Below are 21,718 nucleotides of genomic sequence, written 5' to 3'. Positions count from 1 at the left end.
AGGAAGACCTGGACTGTGGATTCCTGAGATTATCACCCTTTATAAATGCACAAAATATACCAATCCACTAGAAATGGACCAACCAGTGTAAAGTAGTGCTGAAAAAATTCAGACAAAAATACTGCAAGACCAACCAGTTATGGTGAAATTGTAAATATTTAAACATTCTCTTTTATAAGTCAAAAAATGGAAGGAAAGCCTTAGAACCCAGTCTGGGACACAAATGTCCTCACAGACCATCAAGGGCTACCTCATAGGGATAAAACTCTCCCAGACACCAGTCTTTAAATGCAATTTTTTAAATTTTGTGAGTCAAAAAATAACAGAACGTATCTAAAATCGATGCAGCTCTCCAGTCTTCCTTTTTGCTCTTCGTCATGTTTGTGCCATCCGTCCCTTCATTCCAGCCACCTCTCTCCATCCTTTGATCTTGGCCCTAGTAATTTCTCATTTAGACTACTGCAATTCTCTTCATCCCGGTCTTCCTCTACAGTCTCTCAAGCATCTACAGTTAGTCCAATCAACTGCCATTACACTTCTTTACAATGCACGTAGATTTGACCCCATTACACCTCTTCTTTCCTCTGAACATTGGCTTCCTTTATCAGCACGTATACAGTTCAGAATTCTAACTCTCATGTTCAAATCAAAGCCCTTCTCCGTCCCTTCCTATCTCAGTCTTCTTATTCCGTACACACCTTTATGCTTCCTTCGCTCAGCAGACCTCAATCTTCTCATCTTCCCCTCCCCTACACACAGATCCACCTCACAACTACCCACGTCGCTGCTTTCAGCTGTCTTGGTCCCAAACTATGCAATAACCTCCCATCCAATATCCAAAATCAACCCTCTCTCCTGACCTTTAAATGAGCCCTGAAGACCCATCTGTTCTCCTTGACCTTTCCCTCTTCCTCGTGATATAACTTTTTTTTAAATTTAAACTCTGTTTTTATTGTACATTATGGGCCCTGTTTACTAAGCTGTGCTAGTATATTAAGCACATGCTAAAAAAAACGCATGCTAAACGCTAGAGACACCCAAATATTCCTACGGGTGTCTATAGTGTTAGCATGTGCTAGAACACCTACAGCACAGCTTAGTAAGCAGGGCCCTTTATGTTTAATGTTTCTCATTTTTTAATGTAGATTTTATATTTTGTAAACTGCTTTATGACTTTTGTTATACCACAGCAGTATATCGTTTATGAAAATTAATTAATTAATGAAATTAAGAACATTCTGAATTGAGAGCATTGTCAAAAGGTTTATGTTTATTAAAATTTGCTATAACGCCCTTTCTGAACACGCAGGTCAGAGCAGTTCACAATAAACTAAATATTTATTTAGATTTTGCTCACACCTTTTTCAGTAGTAGCTCAAGGTGAGTTACTCTGGATATTTCTCTGTCCCAGGAGGGCTCACAATCTAAGTTTGTACCTGAGGCAATGGAGGGTTAAGTGACTTGCCCAAGATCACAAGGAGCAGCAGCTGGATTTGAACCAGCCACCTCTGGATTGCAAGACTGGTGCTCTAACCACTAGGCCACTCCTCCACTACAGAATCTTGCTATTCTTTGGGGTTCTACATGGAATGTCGCTACTCTTTGAGATTCTGCATGGAATCTTGTCACTCTTTAAGATTCCAGAATCTTATTTATTTAGATTTTGCTCACACTTTTTTCAGTAGTAGCTCAAGGTGAGTTACATTCAGGTACTCTGGATATTTCTCTGTCCCAGGAGGGCTCACAATCTAAGTTTGTACTTGAGGCTATGGAGGGTTAAGTGACTTGCCCAAGACCACAAGGAGCAGCAGCAGGATTTGAACCAGCCACCTCTGGAGTGCAAGACCGGTGCTCTAACCACTTGGCCACTCCTCCACAATAACAGAAGGGCCCTGTTTACTAAGCTGCGCTGTAGGCGCACTAACATTTTTAGCACGCGCTATCACTAGAGACACCCATAGGAAACAGGGCCAAAATCAGAAAACAGAAAAGAATTCCACTGTAAATAGAAAAGAAGCAAACGAGCCAGAACAATCATGCAACAAGAGTAAAATTTTTAACTTTAGATAAGTTCTATTATTTTTTTGACTCATAACATTTAAAACATTGCATTTAAAGACTGGTGTCTGGGAGGTGTGTATGCCTATGAGGTAGCCCTTGACGGTCAGTGAGGATGTTTGTGTCCCCGACTGGGTTCTGAGGCTTTTCCTTCCATTTTTTGATATATAAAAGAGAATGTTTAACTATTTACCTCCCTGTTTCCTAAAGCGCAGTAGCGGCTACCATGCAGCAATGCCGACACAACTTAATAAAGGGGGGGGGGGGGGATTACTGTTTACAGTTTCACAATAACTGCTTGGTCTTGCAATATTTTTGTCTGAATTTATTTTTTTCAGCACTACTTTACACTGGTTTGGTCCATTTCTAGTGGATTGGTATATTTTGTGCATTTAGGGTTTCTTTTACAAAGCCGCACTATCAATTCTTGGTGCGGCAAATGAGAGAAAACCCATTCCTATGGGCTTCCTCTCACTTGCCGCACAGGAATCGCTAGCGTGGCTTTGTAAAAGAAGCCCTTAATCCACAGTTTCTTTTTCTTTTCAAAGATAATCCCCCTTTATCCCAGCCAGCTCGGAGTGCCCTGTTTAAAACGCAGGAGTGCTAGCAAAACAAAACCTATTCTAGATCATTCTATCTAGCAGGCCAAAAAAAAAAAACATTTAAGAAATCCTTAAGATAACTTTTGTGTTCTTTTTATCTCATGCTCAAGGAAATATTCATATTTTACGTTTCTGAAAACTGCCACTCTTGAATCCAAGCAAATTCCATGCACACTGATATATGCAAAGAGTGAATACAGCACGGACAGCTAAAAAAAATAGATCTTCATCAGATTCCCCACAGAGAGCTGAAGAGCAGATCATCAGAGAAGAAAGGAGATGTGTACAATCTCGTACAGTCAGAAGCCACAAGATCACGGTGCTGCCATCAGCAACCCCCATTTAATGCCCCAACTTATCACAAAAGGGCATCAATCCTAAAATCTGTACCTGCTTATCACAAGAAAACAGCAAACCAAAACCTCTTATCACAAAAGAGAATCACTCCTAACAGCTGTACTTTGTTATTACCTGAAGACAGCATGGATAACTAAAGCATGGATCTTCATCAAATCCCCAAGCAGGCATCATAACAATACAAGCAAAGCATAAAAACAGCACAGATGGCTGAAGAGCAGACTTTTTTCAGAGCCCTACAACACTACACTGAAACGCTTAAAGCATGAATACAAAATGGATATGGCCTTGAGGAGGATTTTTATTTTTATAAACATAAATTACTGTAATAAAATTAACTACACCTTTCATTTCACAAAGCAGAAAAAGAAACAATATGCCTGAAAGGAAAAAGACACAGAGGAAAAGAATCCAATCACAGCAGCAGCAAGTGGGCCAATGTGCTTTGACTGAAGAAAGGGGTGAGCTGATATTCTGATCATACTCGGGAGTGCCTTGGCTTTATATATAGGGCACTTACCAGAATCAGAGTTGGTAGCAGCCACAGGCATGATGAGAATGAGTCCAGACCTAAGTGTTCCTTTATACCAACACACTAGGGCACAGTGTAGGTCTGAAGAGCCTCTCCACTGGGTATATCCACAGCACCGAGTAGCTGCAAGGGAAGAACAAGAAGCATGAGAACAGAAAACTAACAGCAGACAGAAGAGCTCTGACTGTGCCAGGCTCAACTCGGGGGGGGGGGGGGGGGGGGGGGGACACGACAAGGAAGGGGGTTACAATAGAAGAAAGAGAGAGAGAATGGGTTCATCTGTACCAGGATCCCGCTTAAATGGCTGGCTGGACTGAGGAATTGCTAACTGGACATATGTAGGATACAGCTCACTGTACCAGGGAGTTACTGGCAGGGAAGAGAAGGGGAGCAGAGAGGGCTACTGTATAAAGCACACACAATGTCACGATGGTTTCTGGTGAGAGACAGCAGGTTTGGGCTCTTCTGATCAGTACAGACACAAACCAAACAGGGCGTGCAGTGCTTGGACTTGGCAAAAGCTATCAGTGAAGGGTGACCAGCGTGAATCAGCCCCTCCACTGCCCTACAGCAAAAACAGTACATACAGCTCAACCCCATTGTAACACGGTGCTTGTGGTCCAAGGAATCACAACGCAGTATAAGTGGATTGCGTTAGAAATGTCAACCCATTTTTCTGCATTCAACTTATAAAGTACCTGCTACCTGTTTCTCATGCGTGTGACAATTGAAATACTAGAGCACAACAATATTGTATATAAACCATGCTTCAATCTTTTATCGAAAAGGTGAAAACATAATGCACTCTGTATTTATTCAAACAAATGAACTATGTCTCATCTAAGCATACATACTACTACTACTTAACATTTCTAGAGTGCTACTAGGGTTACGCAGCGCTGTACAGTTTAACAAAGAAGGACAGTCCCTGCTCAAAGGAGCTTACAATCTAAAGGATGAAATGTCAAGTTGGGGCAGTCTAGATTTCCTGAGTAGAGGTGTAGTGGTTAGGTGCCGAAGGCGACATTGAAGATGTGGGCTTTGAGCAAGGATTTGAAGATGGGCAGGGAGGGGGCCTGGCGTATGGGCTCAGGGAGTTTGTTCCAGGCATGGGGTGAGGCGAGGCAGAAAGGGCGGAGTCTGGAGTTGGCGGTGGTGGAGAAGGGTGCTGAAAGGAGGGATTTGTCTTGAGAGCGGAGGTTGCAGGTAGGAACGTAAGGGGAGATGAGGGTAGAGAGGTAAGGAGGGGCTGCAGATCGAGTGCATTTGTAGGTTAAACAAATCAACCTTAGAGTCTACTGTAAAGTGGTTCATTTCTTGTTTAAAAAAATATCGAAGGAAATTAACCAAACCTTTTTTAAACCCCGATTTTAATTACACATTGCATGAAGAAATATTTTCTATGGTTTTACATTTACTACTTAGTGGCTTCATTGTATGCCCCCTAGTCCGTGTATCTTTGGAAAGATTAAACAAGTGATTCACCTCTACCCGTTCTACGCCACTCAGTATTTTACAGACCTCTATCATATCTCCCCTCAGCTGTCTCTTCTCCAAGCTGAAGAGCCCTAGCCGCTTTAGCCTTTCCTCATAGGAAAGTCATCCCATCCCCTTTATCATTTTCGTCGCACTTCTCAGTAACTTTTGTAATTCCATTATATCTTTTTGAGATGCGGTGACCAGATCTGCACACAGTGTTAGAGGTCAGTTGCGCCATGGAGCGATACAAAGGCATTATAACATTCTCATTTTTGCTTTCCATTCCTTTCCTAATAATTCCTAACATTCTATTTGCTTTCTTAGCCGCCACTACACACTGAGCAGAGGGTTTCAACATATCATCAATGATGATACCTAGTTCTTTCCTGAGCCCTAATGTGGAACTTTGCATTACGTAGCTATAATTCGGGTTCCTCTTTCCCACATGCATCACTCTGCACTTGTTCACATTAAACATCATCTGCCATTTAGATACCCAGTCTCCCAGTCTCGTAAGGTCCTCTTGCAATTTTTCACAATTTTCGTCAAGATAGGGATGCACCCGAATCTCCTCTTTCTGCAGAAATGCCGCCACCACCACCATGACTTTGGAGAAGGTGAGCGGAGCAGTGGCCAGGCCAAAGGAGAGGGCCCAAAACAGGGTGGAAGGGGAAGGGGGAAAGGGTATGGAGTGGGAGGTATCACTTTGTACTTGCTCACATTAAACGTCATCTGCCAAGTCTCGTAAGGTCATCCTGCAATTTTTCATAATCCTCTTGCGATTTAACAACTTGGAATAACTTTGTGTCGTCAGCAAATTTAATTACCTCACTAGTTACTCCCAACTCTAGATCATTTATAAATATGTTAAAAAGCAGAGGTCCCAGCACAGACCCCAGGGGAACCTCACTATCTACCCTTCTCCATTGAGAACACTGACCATTTAATCCTACTCTGTTTTCTATCTTTCAACCAGTTTTTAATCCACAGGAACAGCACCTGACCGGTTAAAGGATACTTAGCTGGCTATCTGGCGATATTCAGTTGAACATTTGTCGGTTAACACCTAGCGGATAACCGGTTATATCACATATATATTTTCAGTGTGTTGCCGGCCACGTTTGGCGGTCAAATATGGCCACATCAATACCTGGAATATTTTTGGCCTGTTTCAATTTAACTGGCCAGTGCTGAATATCAGGTTGGCCAATTAAGTTGCAACCAGGGGCGTAGCCATACCTGACATTTTGGGGGGGGGGCCCAGAGTTAACATGGGGAGACACTAGGCATATAGGCGTGAGTAGTGCTTGGAATACTCCTAAATAATGCCTTACCGTGCACTTGATAACGGATTTTTAAGTAAAAAGTCTGTCCTGCATCAACATAAACAACATTTGCACTTATGGAAACCTTGGAAGCACTGACATTTTTAAATGAATTTTTTGTTACATTTGTACCCTCACTTTCCCACTCATGGCAGGCTCAATGCGGCTTACACAGGGCAATGGAGGGTTAAGTGACTTGCCCGGAGTCACAAGGAGTTGCCTGTGCCTGAAGTGGGAATTGAACTCAGTTCCTCAGGACCAAAGTCCACCACCCTAACCACTAGGCCACTCCTGCATTATCCCATAACTTAAACCATTATAGTAGTCTTAAGTCTGGTCAATCTCTCAACACATATCACAGTATCCTGGAAAATAATTACTGCAGTGGCACACATCCCTCAACTTTACTTTAAAAGAAATATAAAATACCTTATTAAGCTGTATTAATAAAATAAGTCTTCTTGTCCCTTCCTGTGGTTCTACTGCTTTCTCTCCTTTCTGAAGCTGACATGAACCAGTTCAAGTCCCTGGAGTTTCTGACAGTGTGTTCCTTCCACCCCCTTCTCCTTACGAAGGAGCAGACAAATGAAGGACTGTCTGCCAAATTACTTTCAGGCTTATTTTCGAAAGAGAAGGACGCCCATCTTTCAACACAAATAGCGTTTAACTATAGAAAAGGTGATTACGACAAAATGAGAAAAATGGTGAAAAAAAGACTGAAAGGAGCAGCTCGCAGAGTAAAAAACTTGCGTCAGGCGTGGATGCTGTTTAAAAACACCATCCTGGAGGTTCAGGACAAATATATTCCACGTATTAGAAAAAAGGGAAAAAAGACTAAACGTCAGCCGGCGTGGCTAAACAGTAAGATAAAGGAAGTCATTAGAGCCAAAAAACAATCCTTCAGAAAGTGGAGAAGAGAACCAACTGAAAGTAACAGGATAGATCATAAGGAATGCCAAGCCAAATGCAAAGCGGAGATAAGGAGGGCAAAAAAGGACTTTGAGAAGAAATTAGCGTTGGAAGCAAAAATACATAGTAAAAATTTTTTTAGATACATTAAAAGCAGGAAACCGGCCAAAGAGTCGGTTGGGCCGCTGGACGAAAATGGTGTTAAAGGGGCGATCAGGGAGGACAAAGCCGTAGCGGAGAAATTAAATGAATTCTTTGCTTGGGTCTTCACCGAGGAGGATTTGGGGGGGACACCGGTGCCGGAAAGAATATTTGAAGCGGGGGAGTCGGAGAAACTAAACAAATTCTCTGTAACCTTGGAGGATGTAATGGGTCAGTTCAGCAAGCTGAAGAGTAGTAAATCACCGGGACCTGATGGTATTCATCCCAGAGTATTAATAGAACTAAAAAATGAACTTGCGGAGCTACTGTTAGAAATATGCAATCTGTCCCTAAAATCGAGTGTAGTACCGGAAGACTGGAGGGTAGCCAATGTTACTCCGATTTTTAAGAAGGGTTCCAGAGGAGATCCGGGAAATTATAGACCGGTGAGTCTGACGTCGGTGCCGGGCAAGATGGTGGAGGCTATTATTAAGAATAAAATTGCAGAGCATATACAAAAACATGGACTGATGAGACAAAGTCAGCACGGGTTTAGTGAAGGAAAGTCTTGCCTCACCAATCTAATGCATTTTTTTGAGGGGGTAAGCAAACATGTGGACAATGGGGAGCCGGTTGATATTGTATATCTGGATTTTCAGAAGGCGTTTGACAAAGTGCCGCACGAAAGACTCCTGAAGAAATTGCAGAGTCATGGAATCGGAGGTAGGGTATTATTATGGATTAAGAACTGGTTGAAAGATAGGAAGCAGAGAGTAGGATTGCGTGGCCAGTATTCTCAGTGGAGGAGGGTAGTTAGTGGGGTCCCGCAGGGGTCTGTGCTGGGTCTGTGCTGGGTCCGTTGCTTTTTAATGTATTTATAAATGACCTAGAGATGGAAATAACTAGTGAGGTAATTAAATTCGCCGATGACACAAAATTATTCAGGGTCGTCAAGTCGCAGGAGGAATGTGAACGATTACAGGAGGACCTTGCGAGACTGGGAGATTGGGCGTGCAAGTGGCAGATGAAGTTCAATGTTGACAAGTGCAAAGTGATGCATGTGGGTAAGAGGAACCCGAATTATAGCTACGTCTTGCAAGGTTCCGCTTTAGGAGTTACGGATCAAGAAAGGGATCTGGGTGTCGTCGTCGATGATACGCTGAAACCTTCTGCTCAGTGTGCTGCTGCGGCTAGGAAAGCGAATAGAATGTTGGGTGTTATTAGGAAGGGTATGGAGTCCAGGTGTGCGGATGTTATAATGCCGTTGTATCGCTCCATGGTGCGACCGCACCTGGAGTATTGTGTTCAGTACTGGTCTCCGTATCTCAAAAAAGATATAGTAGAATTGGAAAAGGTACAGCGAAGGGCAACGAAAATGATAGTGGGGATGGGACGACTTTCCTATGAAGAGAGGCTGAGAAGGCTAGGGCTTTTTAGCTTGGAGAAGAGACGGCTGAGGGGAGATATGATAGAAGTGTATAAAATAATGAGTGGAATGGATCGGGTGGATGTGAAGCGACTGTTCACGCTATCCAAAAATACTAGGACTAGAGGGCATGAGTTGAAGCTACAGTGTGGTAAATTTAAAACGAATCGGAGAAAATTTTTCTTCACCCAACGTGTAATTAGAGTCTGGAATTCGTTGCCGGAGAACGTGGTACGGGCGGTTAGCTTGACGGAGTTTAAAAAGGGGTTAGATAGATTCCTAAAGGACAAGTCCATAGACTGCTATTAAATGGACTTGGAAAAATTCCACATTTTTAGGTATAACTTGTCTGGAATGTTTTTACGTTTGGGGAGCGTGCCAGGTGCCCTTGACCTGGATTGGCCACTGTCGGTGACAGGATGCTGGGCTAGATGGACCTTTGGTCTTTCCCAGTATGGCACTACTTATGTACTTATGTAAGATGGGCGTCCTTCTCACAGGGTCACCCAAATCGGCATAATTGAAAGCCGATTTTGGGCGTCCTCAACTGCTTTCTGTTGTGGGGACGACCAAAGTTCCCAGGGGCGTGTCGGAGGCGTAGCAAAGGCGGGACTGGGGTGTGTCTAACACATAGGCATCCTCAACCGATAATGGAAAAAAGAAGGGCGTCCCTGACGAACACTTGGACAACTTTACCTGGTCTTTTTTTCTTACAACCAAGCCACAAAAATGTGCCCTAAATGACCAGATGACCACCGAAGGGAATTGGGGATGACCTCCCCTTACTACCCCAGTGGTCACTAACCTCCTCCCACCCTCAAAAAAAAACTTTAAAAATATTTTTTCCAGCCTCTATACCAGCCTCAAATATCATACCCAGCTCCATGACAGCAGTATGCAGGTCCCTGGAGCAGTTTTAGTGGGTGCAGTGCACTTCAGGCAGGTGGACCCAGGCCCATCCCACCTGTTACACTTGTGGTGGTAAATGTGAGCCCTTCAAAACCTACCACAAACCCACTGTACCCACATCTAGGTGTCCCCCTTCACCCATAAGGGCTATGGTAGTGGTGTACAGTTGTGGGGAGTGGGTTTTGGGGGGGGCTCAGTGTTGGAATGTAATTGTATTTTACATGCATTGCCTGTCACCTATTATTTCTCTGTGATTACTCTGTGACCTCTGATGTGAATTACTTAGAGAGGTCACACAGCTATGCAACTTCCTGTGGGGGTTAGATGCAGCACATGCAGCACATGGAGCACATGGAGCTCATGTTCTCTCCTAACCTGAGAGGATCTATGGTGGTGTGAGCATCCATTACCATCTAAGCACATGGAAGGAGCTGATAATACAAATGTATAGTAATATGTATATATAAGCCTGTCTGATTATAATCTAACTACAAACTGTGAGTAAACAGATGTTTTGTTACTTCAACTTTAAAGTGACTCAGCAGTGAATTATTCAGGGGTGAATGAGAGAGAGATGAAGAAAGAAATTAACATTTCTAAAGCTGAAGCTGTGTGTACTAAAATCTGCTAATTATTTACTACAAATAATCCAACAAAAGGGTTATGGGCCCAGGGCCAGGAATTGAAAAAGAAGAGAAATATTACCAGGCAGAAAAAAAGGCCACATTTTTCTCTTAAGTTTTAAAGGAAAGATTCAGTTTGTCTCTCTCTCCCCCCACACAGCAGACAGAAGGCTAAGAAAATGGCTGAGGGAAGAAATTCACCATTGTTCTATTCTCTAAAGGTGCCTAAATTAACTGAGTTTAATTATCGGCAGTGGGAATTAAGATTCATATGTCTCCTTCGAGCAAAAGGATTAGATATGTGCTTAGACCAAGACAGAACAGCTGAAAATATGGCTGAATGGGACAATGCAAACTATTATGTGAAGTGCATGTTTTTAGAAGCTCTCTCAGAGAAACAAGCCATATTAGTGGAGGGAAAAGATACACCAAAGGACATTTTATATAAACTGAGAACTATGTATGCAACTACATATGCAAAGCAGCAACCAATTTGGTTGGCAGAGTTGAATGAAACCAAATTAAGGGATAAAAGTAAATGTAATGATCACATTATGCATCTTATGTCTTCATTTCAAAAGCTAGAACTTTCTGGAATTCCCATGTGTGATGCATTGAAAAGAGCATTTCTTTTTACCTCACTATCAAAGAAGTTTGATGTTTTTAGGTCTGTAAATGAGGCCATTGAAGGGCAATCTTTTGAACAGGCAACATCAAAACTAAGGCAGGAATGCATAATAAATGATTCTGAGGAGATGTGTTCTCAAAGTCAGTCAGAGAGAAATGAAACAAATTTCTTGGCAAAGAACAGAGGAAGGCGGAGCTATGGGAAAACTCCACCCAAGGGCAAGCTGATTTGCTACTCATGTGGAAAGGAGGGACATGTATCTAAATGGTGTAAGGAAACACAAAACACTCCCTCTAGCTCACCTAAGCCAATGGAACTAAAGAATTTTCAAACCAGGAAATGTATGAAGGACAAAGATAAACACAAGGGCTTTCTAATGGCAGAAAAATCTTTGACTATGGTAAATAATAATTCAAATGAAAGTACTTGGATTTTGGATTCAGGGAGCACATGCCATTTAACCAATTGTAAGGATTTCTTTCAGGAAATGTGTCCAGAAGAAGGAATTCTTAAAACTGCAAACGCAGGGACTGCTAAGATCCAAGCAAAAGGGATTGGATTCTTAAAATGCAAAGTGTCTAATGAAGTTAAAGAAATTCCTGTAAGTGATGTCTTGTATATTCCCCAAGCAGTTTGTAATATGCTTAGTGTATCTACATTAGATAAGAAGGGATTTGCGATTCATTTTGAAAACAGTAAGTGCACAATCTCTAAAAATGATGAAGTGTATGCTGAAGCTTTTATGCATAATGATGTTTATAAGCTGAACATTTCAGGTGAAGCCTCACATATGGCGCAAGTAAGGAAGAATGATGGTAAATGTAGTCTGGAAATCTGGCACCGCCGCCTGGGACATCGTGATTCTAAGGTGATCCAGGATCTTTACAGTAAGCAACTGGCCACCGGCATTCAGATAAGTGCAGATGCTGGTAAAATGGAGAAATGCATAGACTGTGTTACTCAAAAAGGTGTAAGACCCTCATTTCCTGCATACACAGGAAATAGGAGTAATAAAGTGCTGGACTTAATACACAGTGACTTATGTGGACCGTTTAATATCCCATCATTGGGAAATAACAGATTTGTGCTAATATTCTTGGATGATTTCTCTAGATATTGTGTGGCCTATTTGCTGAAAGAGAAAAGTCAAGTCACAGACATGCTGAAGAAACACGTAGCCATGGTGAGCAACAAATTTGAAAGAAAACCAAAGGTTCTTCAGACCGACAATGGTGGTGAGTTCACTTCACAAAGCATGCGCACATTTCTAGAACAAGAAGGCATTCAGCATATCACAACAGTAGCTTATACACCAGAGCAAAATTCTGTTGCAGAGAGAAAATTTAGGTCACTTGTGGAAATGACCAGATGTATGCTGTCAGATAGCAATCTCCCTAAAAGACTATGGGGGGAAGCCATTCTCACAGCAGTGTACCTACAAAACAGAATGCCAACTAAAGGCGCTGAGCGCACACCACATGAGACATGGCATGGTAGGAAGCCAAACCTGTCACACATAAGAACATTTGGAAGTACAGCATATGCTCATGTACCAAAGCAAAGAAGGCATAAGCTGGATTCCACAACAGAAAGGGGCATTTTAGTTGGCTATGCTCCAGGACACAAAGGATATAGAATTTTGAATCTGAAAACTGGCATTGTTGGCATAAGACATGTTACATATTTTGATGAAAACAAAAGGGTTGATAAAGGCTGGATTATCCCAGATGAGCCTTATCATCCAGAATATGAAACTAGAACCATAATAGACATGCCAGTGTATATAAATGCCATACCAAGGCATATGTCTGAAAGCAACTCATCTGTATCTAACGAGGAACAGGCAGAGGAAGCAGACACAGAAAGGATCATTGAAGAAGACAGTACAGTTGGAGAAGAGGAATCAATTGGAGAAGAACTCTCAGATTTAGAGGATGCGGAAAGGTCAGACCAACCTGTAGTCAGACGCTCATCCAGGGAAAACAAAGGTGTTCCACCCCCAAGACTGTCTTACTTAACAAAGTCAGCAGAAGCTCAAGAGCCCTTAACATGGGATGAGATTGAGAAAATGCCAGCAGAAGAAGCTGCTGAATGGCATAAAGCTGCACAAGAAGAAATTGATGCATTGGATAAAAATAATACTTGGATTCTTACAAAATTACCTCCTGGCAAGAAAGCTATAGGATGCAAATGGGTATTCAAGTTAAAAAGGAATGCACAAGGAAAAGTGGAAAGGTATAAAGCAAGATTAGTGGCAAAGGGATATCTTCAAAAATATGGAGAAGATTTTGATGAAGTGTTTGCACCTGTAGTGAAACACACGACAATCAGAACACTTCTGAGCATTGCAGTCTCAAAAGGCATGCAAGTCAAACACATTGATGTGAAAACAGCATTTCTTCACGGAGAAATAACTGAAGACTTGTACATGGAACAGCCAACAGGTTTCATAAATACAAAACAAAGACAGCTAGTGTGTAAATTAAACAAAGGTCTTTATGGATTAAAGCAAAGTGCAAAATGTTGGAATGAAAAATTGCATGAAATATTGACAAATTTAGGATTTAAGCAAGGTGAAGCAGATAAATGCTTGTACACTAGGTGCACAAATGGACAATATGCATACATTTTAGCTTTTGTTGATGATCTGCTCATTGCAAGCAAAAGTGAGCAAGAGTACAAGGACATTGTAAAGTGTTTAAACCTCAATGTTGAGATAAAAGAACTTGGAAATGTGTCATACTATCTTGGTATAGAAATTGAGAAACAAAATGATAGTTCTTATCTTCTAAGCCAGAAGCAGAAAATAAATGAGCTTATTGAAAGTTTAGGTATGCAAGATGCCCAAGTTGTAAGCACTCCCATGATCACTGATTTTCTGAAGGATGAAACAGTAAGAGAACCTTTACCAGATAACATCCAATATAGATCAGCCATAGGTAAGCTTTTATATCTAGCTACCACATACAGGGCTGATATAGCAAATGCAGTAGGAATTTTGAGCAGAAGGGTCAGCTCACCTACCAAATCAGATTGGACTGCAGTTAAAAGGATGGTAAGGTATTTAAAGGGTACCATTGATTGTAAATTAAAGATTTCAGCCAATAGTAATCCAAAACTAATATGTTACTGTGATTCAGATTGGGCAGGGGATCATTCTGATTATAAATCCACAAGTGGATATGTGTTTATGTATGGAAATGTACAAATTTCATGGGCCAGTCATAAACAAAGTATTGTGAGTTTGTCTTCTACAGAAGCTGAATATGTGGCCGTATCGGAAGCGTGCAGAGAACTGATGTGGATTGAAAAACTTTTGCTGGATTTCGGAATAGCTGAAAAGAGACCAATCCAGATAATGGAAGATAATCAGAGCTGCATCCGACTGTCACAGAATGACAAGGTTCAGTCACGCACCAAGCACATCGCAACGAAATACCACAACGTGCGAGAGTTGGCAAAAGAAGGGGTCATCAGTCTACACTATTGTCACACCAGTGAGATGACAGCTGACATCATGACCAAACCGTTACCCAGAGAACATTTTGAGGATCTGCGTATAAAGCTTGGACTTTGTATGAATAAATAATTGCATGACAGTTATGCATGAGAAGGGGTTTGTTGGAATGTAATTGTATTTTACATGCATTGCCTGTCACCTATTATTTCTCTGTGATTACTCTGTGACCTCTGATGTGAATTACTTAGAGAGGTCACACAGCTATGCAACTTCCTGTGGGGGTTAGATGCAGCACATGCAGCACATGGAGCACATGGAGCTCATGTTCTCTCCTAACCTGAGAGGATCTATGGTGGTGTGAGCATCCATTACCATCTAAGCACATGGAAGGAGCTGATAATACAAATGTATAGTAATATGTATATATAAGCCTGTCTGATTATAATCTAACTACAAACTGTGAGTAAACAGATGTTTTGTTACTTCAACTTTAAAGTGACTCAGCAGTGAATTATTCAGGGGTGAATGAGAGAGAGATGAAGAAAGAAATTAACATTTCTAAAGCTGAAGCTGTGTGTACTAAAATCTGCTAATTATTTACTACAAATAATCCAACACTCAGCACACAAGGTAAGGGAGCTATGCACCTGGGAGCAATTTCTGAAGTCCACTGCAGTGCCTCCTAGAGTGCCCGGTTGATGTCTTGGCATGTCAGGGGGACCAGTGCATTACGAATGCTGGCTCCTCCCATGACCAAAGGGCTTGGATTTGGTCATTTCTGAGATGGGCGTTCTCGGTTTCCATTATTGCCGAAAACGAGGACGACCATCTCTAAGGACAACCATCTCTAAGGTCGACCTAAATTTCGCGATTTGGGCATCTCCGACCGTATTATTGAAACGAAAGATAGACGCCCATCTTGTTTCGATAATACGGGTTTCCCCGCCCCTTCGCCAGGACGTCCTGTAAGGACATCCTCAGGAAAACTTGGGCGCCCGTTTCGATTATGCCCCTCCATGTGAAGTAACACTAAATCCTGCAAAGATGCTTCTCAGGCCTATATAGCAAGCTTAACAGCACCAATTCTGAACACACAAATATCAGTAACTGTACCTTTAAAAAGACAGCAGTGAATATACAGAACCACAATATGCTTCCTCTTGGAAAAGCCAGACAAATCAGACTCCTATGGATTTATGCACAAATTACATGGCAGCAGAATCTCTCACCTTGGTCACTCAGAACACAAGACCAATCCTCACCAATTACAGAATAAAGGACCAAAATTAGAAAAGGAAGCACAGAAGAAATAAAAATAACAGGGATTATCTACCGTAGGGAGCAAAATACAAGATGTTTCTACCCCAAAATAAAACCCACAAATAAATTATCTGGATACCTTCAAAAAGTTAAAAACATTTGGGACAACAGTGAGCTGTATTTTCAAAGCACGTTGACTAACAAAGTTACACAGGAACCCACCGAACTTTAAGTGCTTTGAAAATGAGCCCCAGTGACTCCAGCCAACTTATTAGTGGAACATAACCACAGAGGCATGGTATGGTTGCAATTTCAATATGGTAATACTACAGCCCAGCTATGTAACAGGTTATTTTGAACTAGTCTTCACTGGACCAAACTTGCTTTCCTTGTGCCATCACCATCCAGGTGGATAGGCAGTGTCATAAAAGGTTGAGGAGGATAAAGGACTTTTTTTTTTTAACATTTACATCCCACATTATCCCAAGCAAACTCAGGATCAATGCGTCTTACATTTGAAAATACAGCAAGACAGAATAATAGAATTCAGTTGTATCACGGGAGCAAACAGATGGATATGTCTGAAACATTTAACAAAGTTGATATATTTCAATTTGCTTCTCACTGGTCTTCCGCTCAGCCATCTCTCTCCTCTCCAGTCTGTCCAAAATTCTGCGGCACGACTTATTTTCCGCCAAAATCGTTTTACCCACACTAGCCCACTCCTCAAGTCACTTCACTGGCTCCCTGTCCGCTTCCGTGTACAGTTCAAACTTCTCTTACTGACCTTTAAATGCATCCATTCTGCAGCTCCCCCATTACCTCTCCACTCTCATCTCTCCCTACATTCCTCCCCATGAACTCCGCTCACTGGACAAATCTCTCTTGTCGTCCCCCTTCTCCTCCACTGCTAACTCCAGACTTCGTTCCTTTTCTCTCGCGGCACCTTATGCCTGGAATGGACTTCCTGAGCCTGTACGTCTAGCTCCATCTCTACCCGTTTTCAAATCTATGCTGAAAACCCACCTTTTCACCACTGCTTTTGGCTCCTAGCCACTACTCAATTGCCCTCCCCTTGTTCCTTCCCTCGCCCTTAATTGTCTTGTATGTCTGTATTTTTAGATTGTAAGCACTTTTGAGCAGGGACTGTCTCTCTGTGTCATGTGTTCAGCGCTGCGTGCGTCTGGTAGCGCTATACAAATGCTAATAATAATATTAGCATATATACCCAACTGGGCATTTAAAAGTCTGTCTTTTAATGATACCGCATGTTCAGGAACCATAGCCAGAACAGGCATCTATACACACACTGAAAAAATAAACAACAGCTTCTACAGAGTACGACATCCAAACCTTAATTTTTAACTTTCTCATTTCCATCTTCCAAAATTCTAGACAGCAGATATACAGATCAGCAGGACCCAAAGCAGTCCAAAACAAGCAGTAAGAAACAATACAGTTTATACCTAATTGTTCAACCGCCCTTAAGAGAGTCACCTTTGGGTTTAAAAAGCAAAACCACGAGCATGTAAGGACTGGATAAACAAATGAAAACAAAGTTTAAAGCAAACACCCTTAATCCTATATAATAAAACTCACCCTCAACGTTCTGAGGACACTGACGTCAGTGTCACTTCCTTCGGGCACTTCCTTCGGGTTCAAAGGGTTCGCGGTGGTGAAGCCACCGAAATCACTGTCTCTGGGCCCCGCCCTCGCGTCAAACGTGATGATGTCGAGGGCGGAGCAATAGCGTCACAGAGCGAGGGCGGAGCAATGGCGTCAGTGGCTTCACGACTCAGGAGATGAAGGTGGCGTGCGTTGACGAGGTGCGGAGCAATGGCGGTCAGTGGCTTCACAACGCCGAAGGGGTGGGTAGGGAGGGGGGGTTCGGGATGAAAACCTTGCTAGCGCTCGTTTCATTTGCTCCAGAAACGGGCATGTTTTACTAGTATGTAATACTTGGTAGCAATAATGAAACAGTGATTCAATATTCATAAAGGGGCCCTTTTACAAAGGTGCGTAAAGGTCCTACGTGCGTGCACCGTACATCAAATCAGATTACCGCCCGGCTACTGCGTGAAAACCCGCAAACTCAAAAACCCGTAGTAGAAAATAATTTACTATTTTCTACTGCAGGGGCGTTCCTGGCGGTAATCACGAGTTTGTGCGCTGGACGGTTACTATGCAGGTACCGCGTGAGCCCTTACCACTACGTCAATGGGTGGCGTCAAGGGCTCAAGCCGTAAATAGATGCACGCTTGTGTTAATTTTGCTTCAGATCCATTTCCTGGTCCGAACTCCCCCCCCCTCCCTTTTTTCCCCAGACGTGGTAACAAAATGGTTCAGCGCATGTCTAATACACACGCCCACACTACCACAAGCCACTTTTTGGTGCACCTTTGTAAAAACGGCCCCATAGCATGCAGCCTGAGCCAACAGATTTATTTTCCACAGTACATAATTAACTTTGTATGAACTTGGTGGCTAACAGTGTGCTGAACTGGACAATGTTGCCACATTCAGACTGACTCTGGACAGATCTTCTGCATGAAGGAAGCCCTTCCCTCATTATTCAATACATCTCTGTGAAATAGTAGCAATAAAAATGGCAACTGCATTTTTATAATATACCACTGAAATCCACAAAACAAAAGGAGCAAGTTCCCACATGTCATCTTTTTCTTTTGTTGTAGGCACAGGAAAAAAAAAAAGATGTTAAATGCTCCCAGGTCTCAACCTAATTAATGTGGGGGTTTTTTAAATTGTACTTATAAATAGTAAGTCTGATTGTTAAGCACCTGATTCTCATAACATGATGTCTGTTTTGGTGGCCCTTTACTAGGTGAAAGCATCTCTGCACAAATACGAGCGGTCCCAATAACCAGCCCCTCCAAATGACACGATTTACAAATTAGAATTAATTACTCAATACTTCCCATGTACATCCGTATGCTGCAAAACCGGCACCTTTGAAAATATAAGTGAGATCTAATGAAAATGTTACCAACAATAAAGGACAACAATGTGGATAGTGCAGCTTATAGGTTTGCTTGCTTTGTTTTGGGTGAACGGGAATGACCAACAGCTGTGCGGAGGAGAGGGAAAGGGAGACCAATCTAACTGGCTTCGGCTTTTTGACATCTCCTGTTCCGGCTCCCTGCACCATTGCCCTTCTTCAATTTTCTGGCCCACCAGCAGCGTCAGTGAGGTTGCTCTGTTGCAGCATCCCGACTAGGTGGGACAGGAAATTGTACCAGACGGGAAGCTTCCGGGCTGCAGAAGGCAGTGTGTTTACCTGACGCTGCCAGTGGCCCTGAAACTGAAGGACAGCGGTCCAGGGAGCGAAGCTGTGGTGCACGGAGCGGGAGGGCAGCCTGTAGTGCCTAAAAGACAGGCACCTGAATGGCCATCAGGGTTGGGGAGCGTGAGGCTGGAATGGGGGGGTCTGGGCCACCAAGGCCTCTCTCACCCGCCCTCGGCTCCGTTGACCGTCTGCCACCGGGCCGGGCCCCCCACACTGAAATCATCACAGCGTGTCACCTGTCACCTCTGTGACTGAAAGCGAGCAGCGGCAGATCGGATTCGCCTCCCTTCGGGCCTTCCCGACCTGTATCCCGCCCTCGTCTGATGTAACTTCCCCGAGCGCGGGACACAGGGAGGGAAGGCCCGAAGGGAGGCGAATCTGATCTGCCGCTGCTGCGCTTTCAGTCACGGAGCAAGGTGACAGGTGAGGCGCTGTGATGATTTCAATGCAGGGGGCCCGGCCCGATGGCGGACGGACGGGGCAGGTGGGGACTGTGGCGCGGTGACGACGACCTCTGGGGCGGGGCCACGGGGGTAGCCTTGCCTCGGGCCCAACCCAGTCTCTCGGCGGCTCTGGCCTCTCGTAGCTGTGCTACAGGTTGGAATTGGCGAAAAATAAACCAAATATTCAGTGCCAGTCACCAGAAAGAGCCCAGGCTCAGCGCTGACCACAGAAAGCAGTCTGGCTACCTCCCGAGGTCTGAATATCGGTCCCTGCATGCTTAGCAGATGCAAAGGGCAAAACTAATGCAGAACACTGTAGCACACCCTGCGTTTGGTGCATGTTAGCACCTAGTGCAGCTTAGTAAAAGGGCCCCTAAGTGAGACCTCAACCTGGGAAAAATCACCCAACCCGGTATCAGCTCAGCTTCCACCTATAGATCAGTCTCTGTTCTCATCCTTTGAAATCATACGATTCAGCTCTGTCCTCTATTGCCAGGCAAATAATGCAACTTCTAGGTTCCCAATCTCCAGCTGCTGTGCTCTCGCCCTGAGCAAGATTTGGGACTGAGAAATAGTATCTGACAGCCCCCCAGGCAGCAGCATGCAATAAAAAAGCCTGGTTAAAAGATAAGAAAATAGGGAAATTGACACCAACTTGAGCTTTCGTAAGTTTTTGGACAGATATTCTGGGTGGTTTATTGTTCCATAGAAAGTTTGTAAGAATCTTATCTAAACTTTTTTAAAAAGGCATTGGGAAATAAGGGTCTGAGGTGCCAGAACCAAACTGTGTCTAGACTTGCCATCCTCCAAAATCAAGCCACACACACAGCACTGCAAAGGGAAGATGTACATATGGCTTTTTTTTCCAGTCACCAGGCCCAAGGAAAACTGGACAGGGCCACACCGAAGTGCCTGAAATATCACCCAATCATAAAGCACAAAAAAAAAAAAAGAGTGGGGGAGGGCCCATCCTTGCCAGGATAGTGCACTGCAAACTTCCTTCATTGCGATTCTGGTCTCATCCTTTCTCTCCCTAAGCACACAATGGGATCTGGCTTTAAAAAGCAGAAAGATAGAAAATACAGGTTAAAAAAAAAAAAAAGCCTGCCGCACAGAATGATTTGCGAATATATAGCTCATATCCCACCTTGGGGGAAATCTGAGGCTTACACACAGGAAGGCAGCATCCCTGAGAAAGAAAGTGACCTGGGGCGACACCTGCAAACGACCTGGCACTGACACCCCAGCAGGAAACAAGCAGAAACCCCAGAAATCACACGTGTGCGCTTCAACATACTACCGACATGACAGGCAGTACACACAGAGACTGAGAACATGACGGCAGAAAAAGACCAACGGGCCTATCCAGAATGATCGTCCATCAACTGCTCATCATCACAATCCCTTTCCCCCATGCTTTCCAGACATCTAGTCACAACAACACGAATGCTAATTCGCTACGTGTGTGCGTGTGTGTATTTGCCAGTATGCATGCATGCATAGCAGAATAAAAGGGCAGTTCATGCACACCGTCGTTTGCACAAATCAGAGAAATAACGAAAAAAAGAACCATGGCTACACCAAAAAAACAAAACAAAACATGGATCATCATCTCACATGAGAAACACGTACCACACAGCAGACAGACCCCCCCCCCCCCCCCCTTTACCAGCAACAGGATCAGTCCCCCAGGTGGCAAAGAGCAGATCGGGGTAGCTGGGCTCATCTTACCTGCCCTGGTTCCGACCCGCTGGTTTCTCGTCCGTTTCAGCCGCAGCAGCCCCCCCTGCCAATCTATCTTGGTTGGCGCGGCTGAGTCTCTCGGCGGCTCCTTAAAGGGGCCACGCTTTGGGGGTGGGCCCACCTAGCCGTCTGTTCTCTCGGAAGGACAATATTTCTTAAATTTGTGCCTCTCTGCCTCTTCCCTGCCTGCATGCGGTCATCAGACGATCGGTCCTCAGGTATTTTCACTTTTTTTTTTTTTACCTACGGGAAAACGCTTTGCGTCTAGATGGGGGTGGGCCTGAACGACATCATGCAATAATATGATTTTTCTCCCTCTGCCATCCATAGAAGGAAGGAGGACCATGATCGGATACGCTGCTCTTAAAATGTCTGTTTAAAGAGGCTACGATATTATTCTTCCAAGTTCCATTTGCACTTGGTGGTGGAGAGGTGGGTCCACTTCACACCTCCCCCGCAGTGTTGCCAGATGGCGAAAATGTTTCCAGCCCAAAATAGCACAGTATTAATATAAATATG

General features: G+C 43.5%; 1 protein-coding gene across 1 annotated transcript in view; it reads right to left on the bottom strand.

The window, feature by feature from the left end:
• The window catches only part of MPP2 (membrane palmitoylated protein 2), an 82,333-nt gene extending 61,080 nt beyond the window's left edge, over nt 1-21,253 (bottom strand). Inside the window, exons 1-2 of the mRNA XM_030221565.1 lie at nt 21,188-21,253; nt 3,538-3,672 (exon numbers count right to left, since the gene is read on the bottom strand). Of these exons, the coding sequence (XP_030077425.1) occupies nt 3,538-3,568 (31 nt within the window). The 5' untranslated portion in view covers nt 3,569-3,672; nt 21,188-21,253. The remainder of the gene's footprint in view (nt 1-3,537; nt 3,673-21,187) is intronic.
• Nucleotides 21,254-21,718: the final 465 nt, after the last annotated feature.

Source organism: Microcaecilia unicolor, chromosome 12 (genome assembly GCF_901765095.1).
Source record: "Microcaecilia unicolor chromosome 12, aMicUni1.1, whole genome shotgun sequence".
Lineage (NCBI taxonomy): Eukaryota > Metazoa > Chordata > Amphibia > Gymnophiona > Siphonopidae > Microcaecilia > Microcaecilia unicolor.
This window is presented reverse-complemented; position numbering and strand designations above follow the sequence as displayed.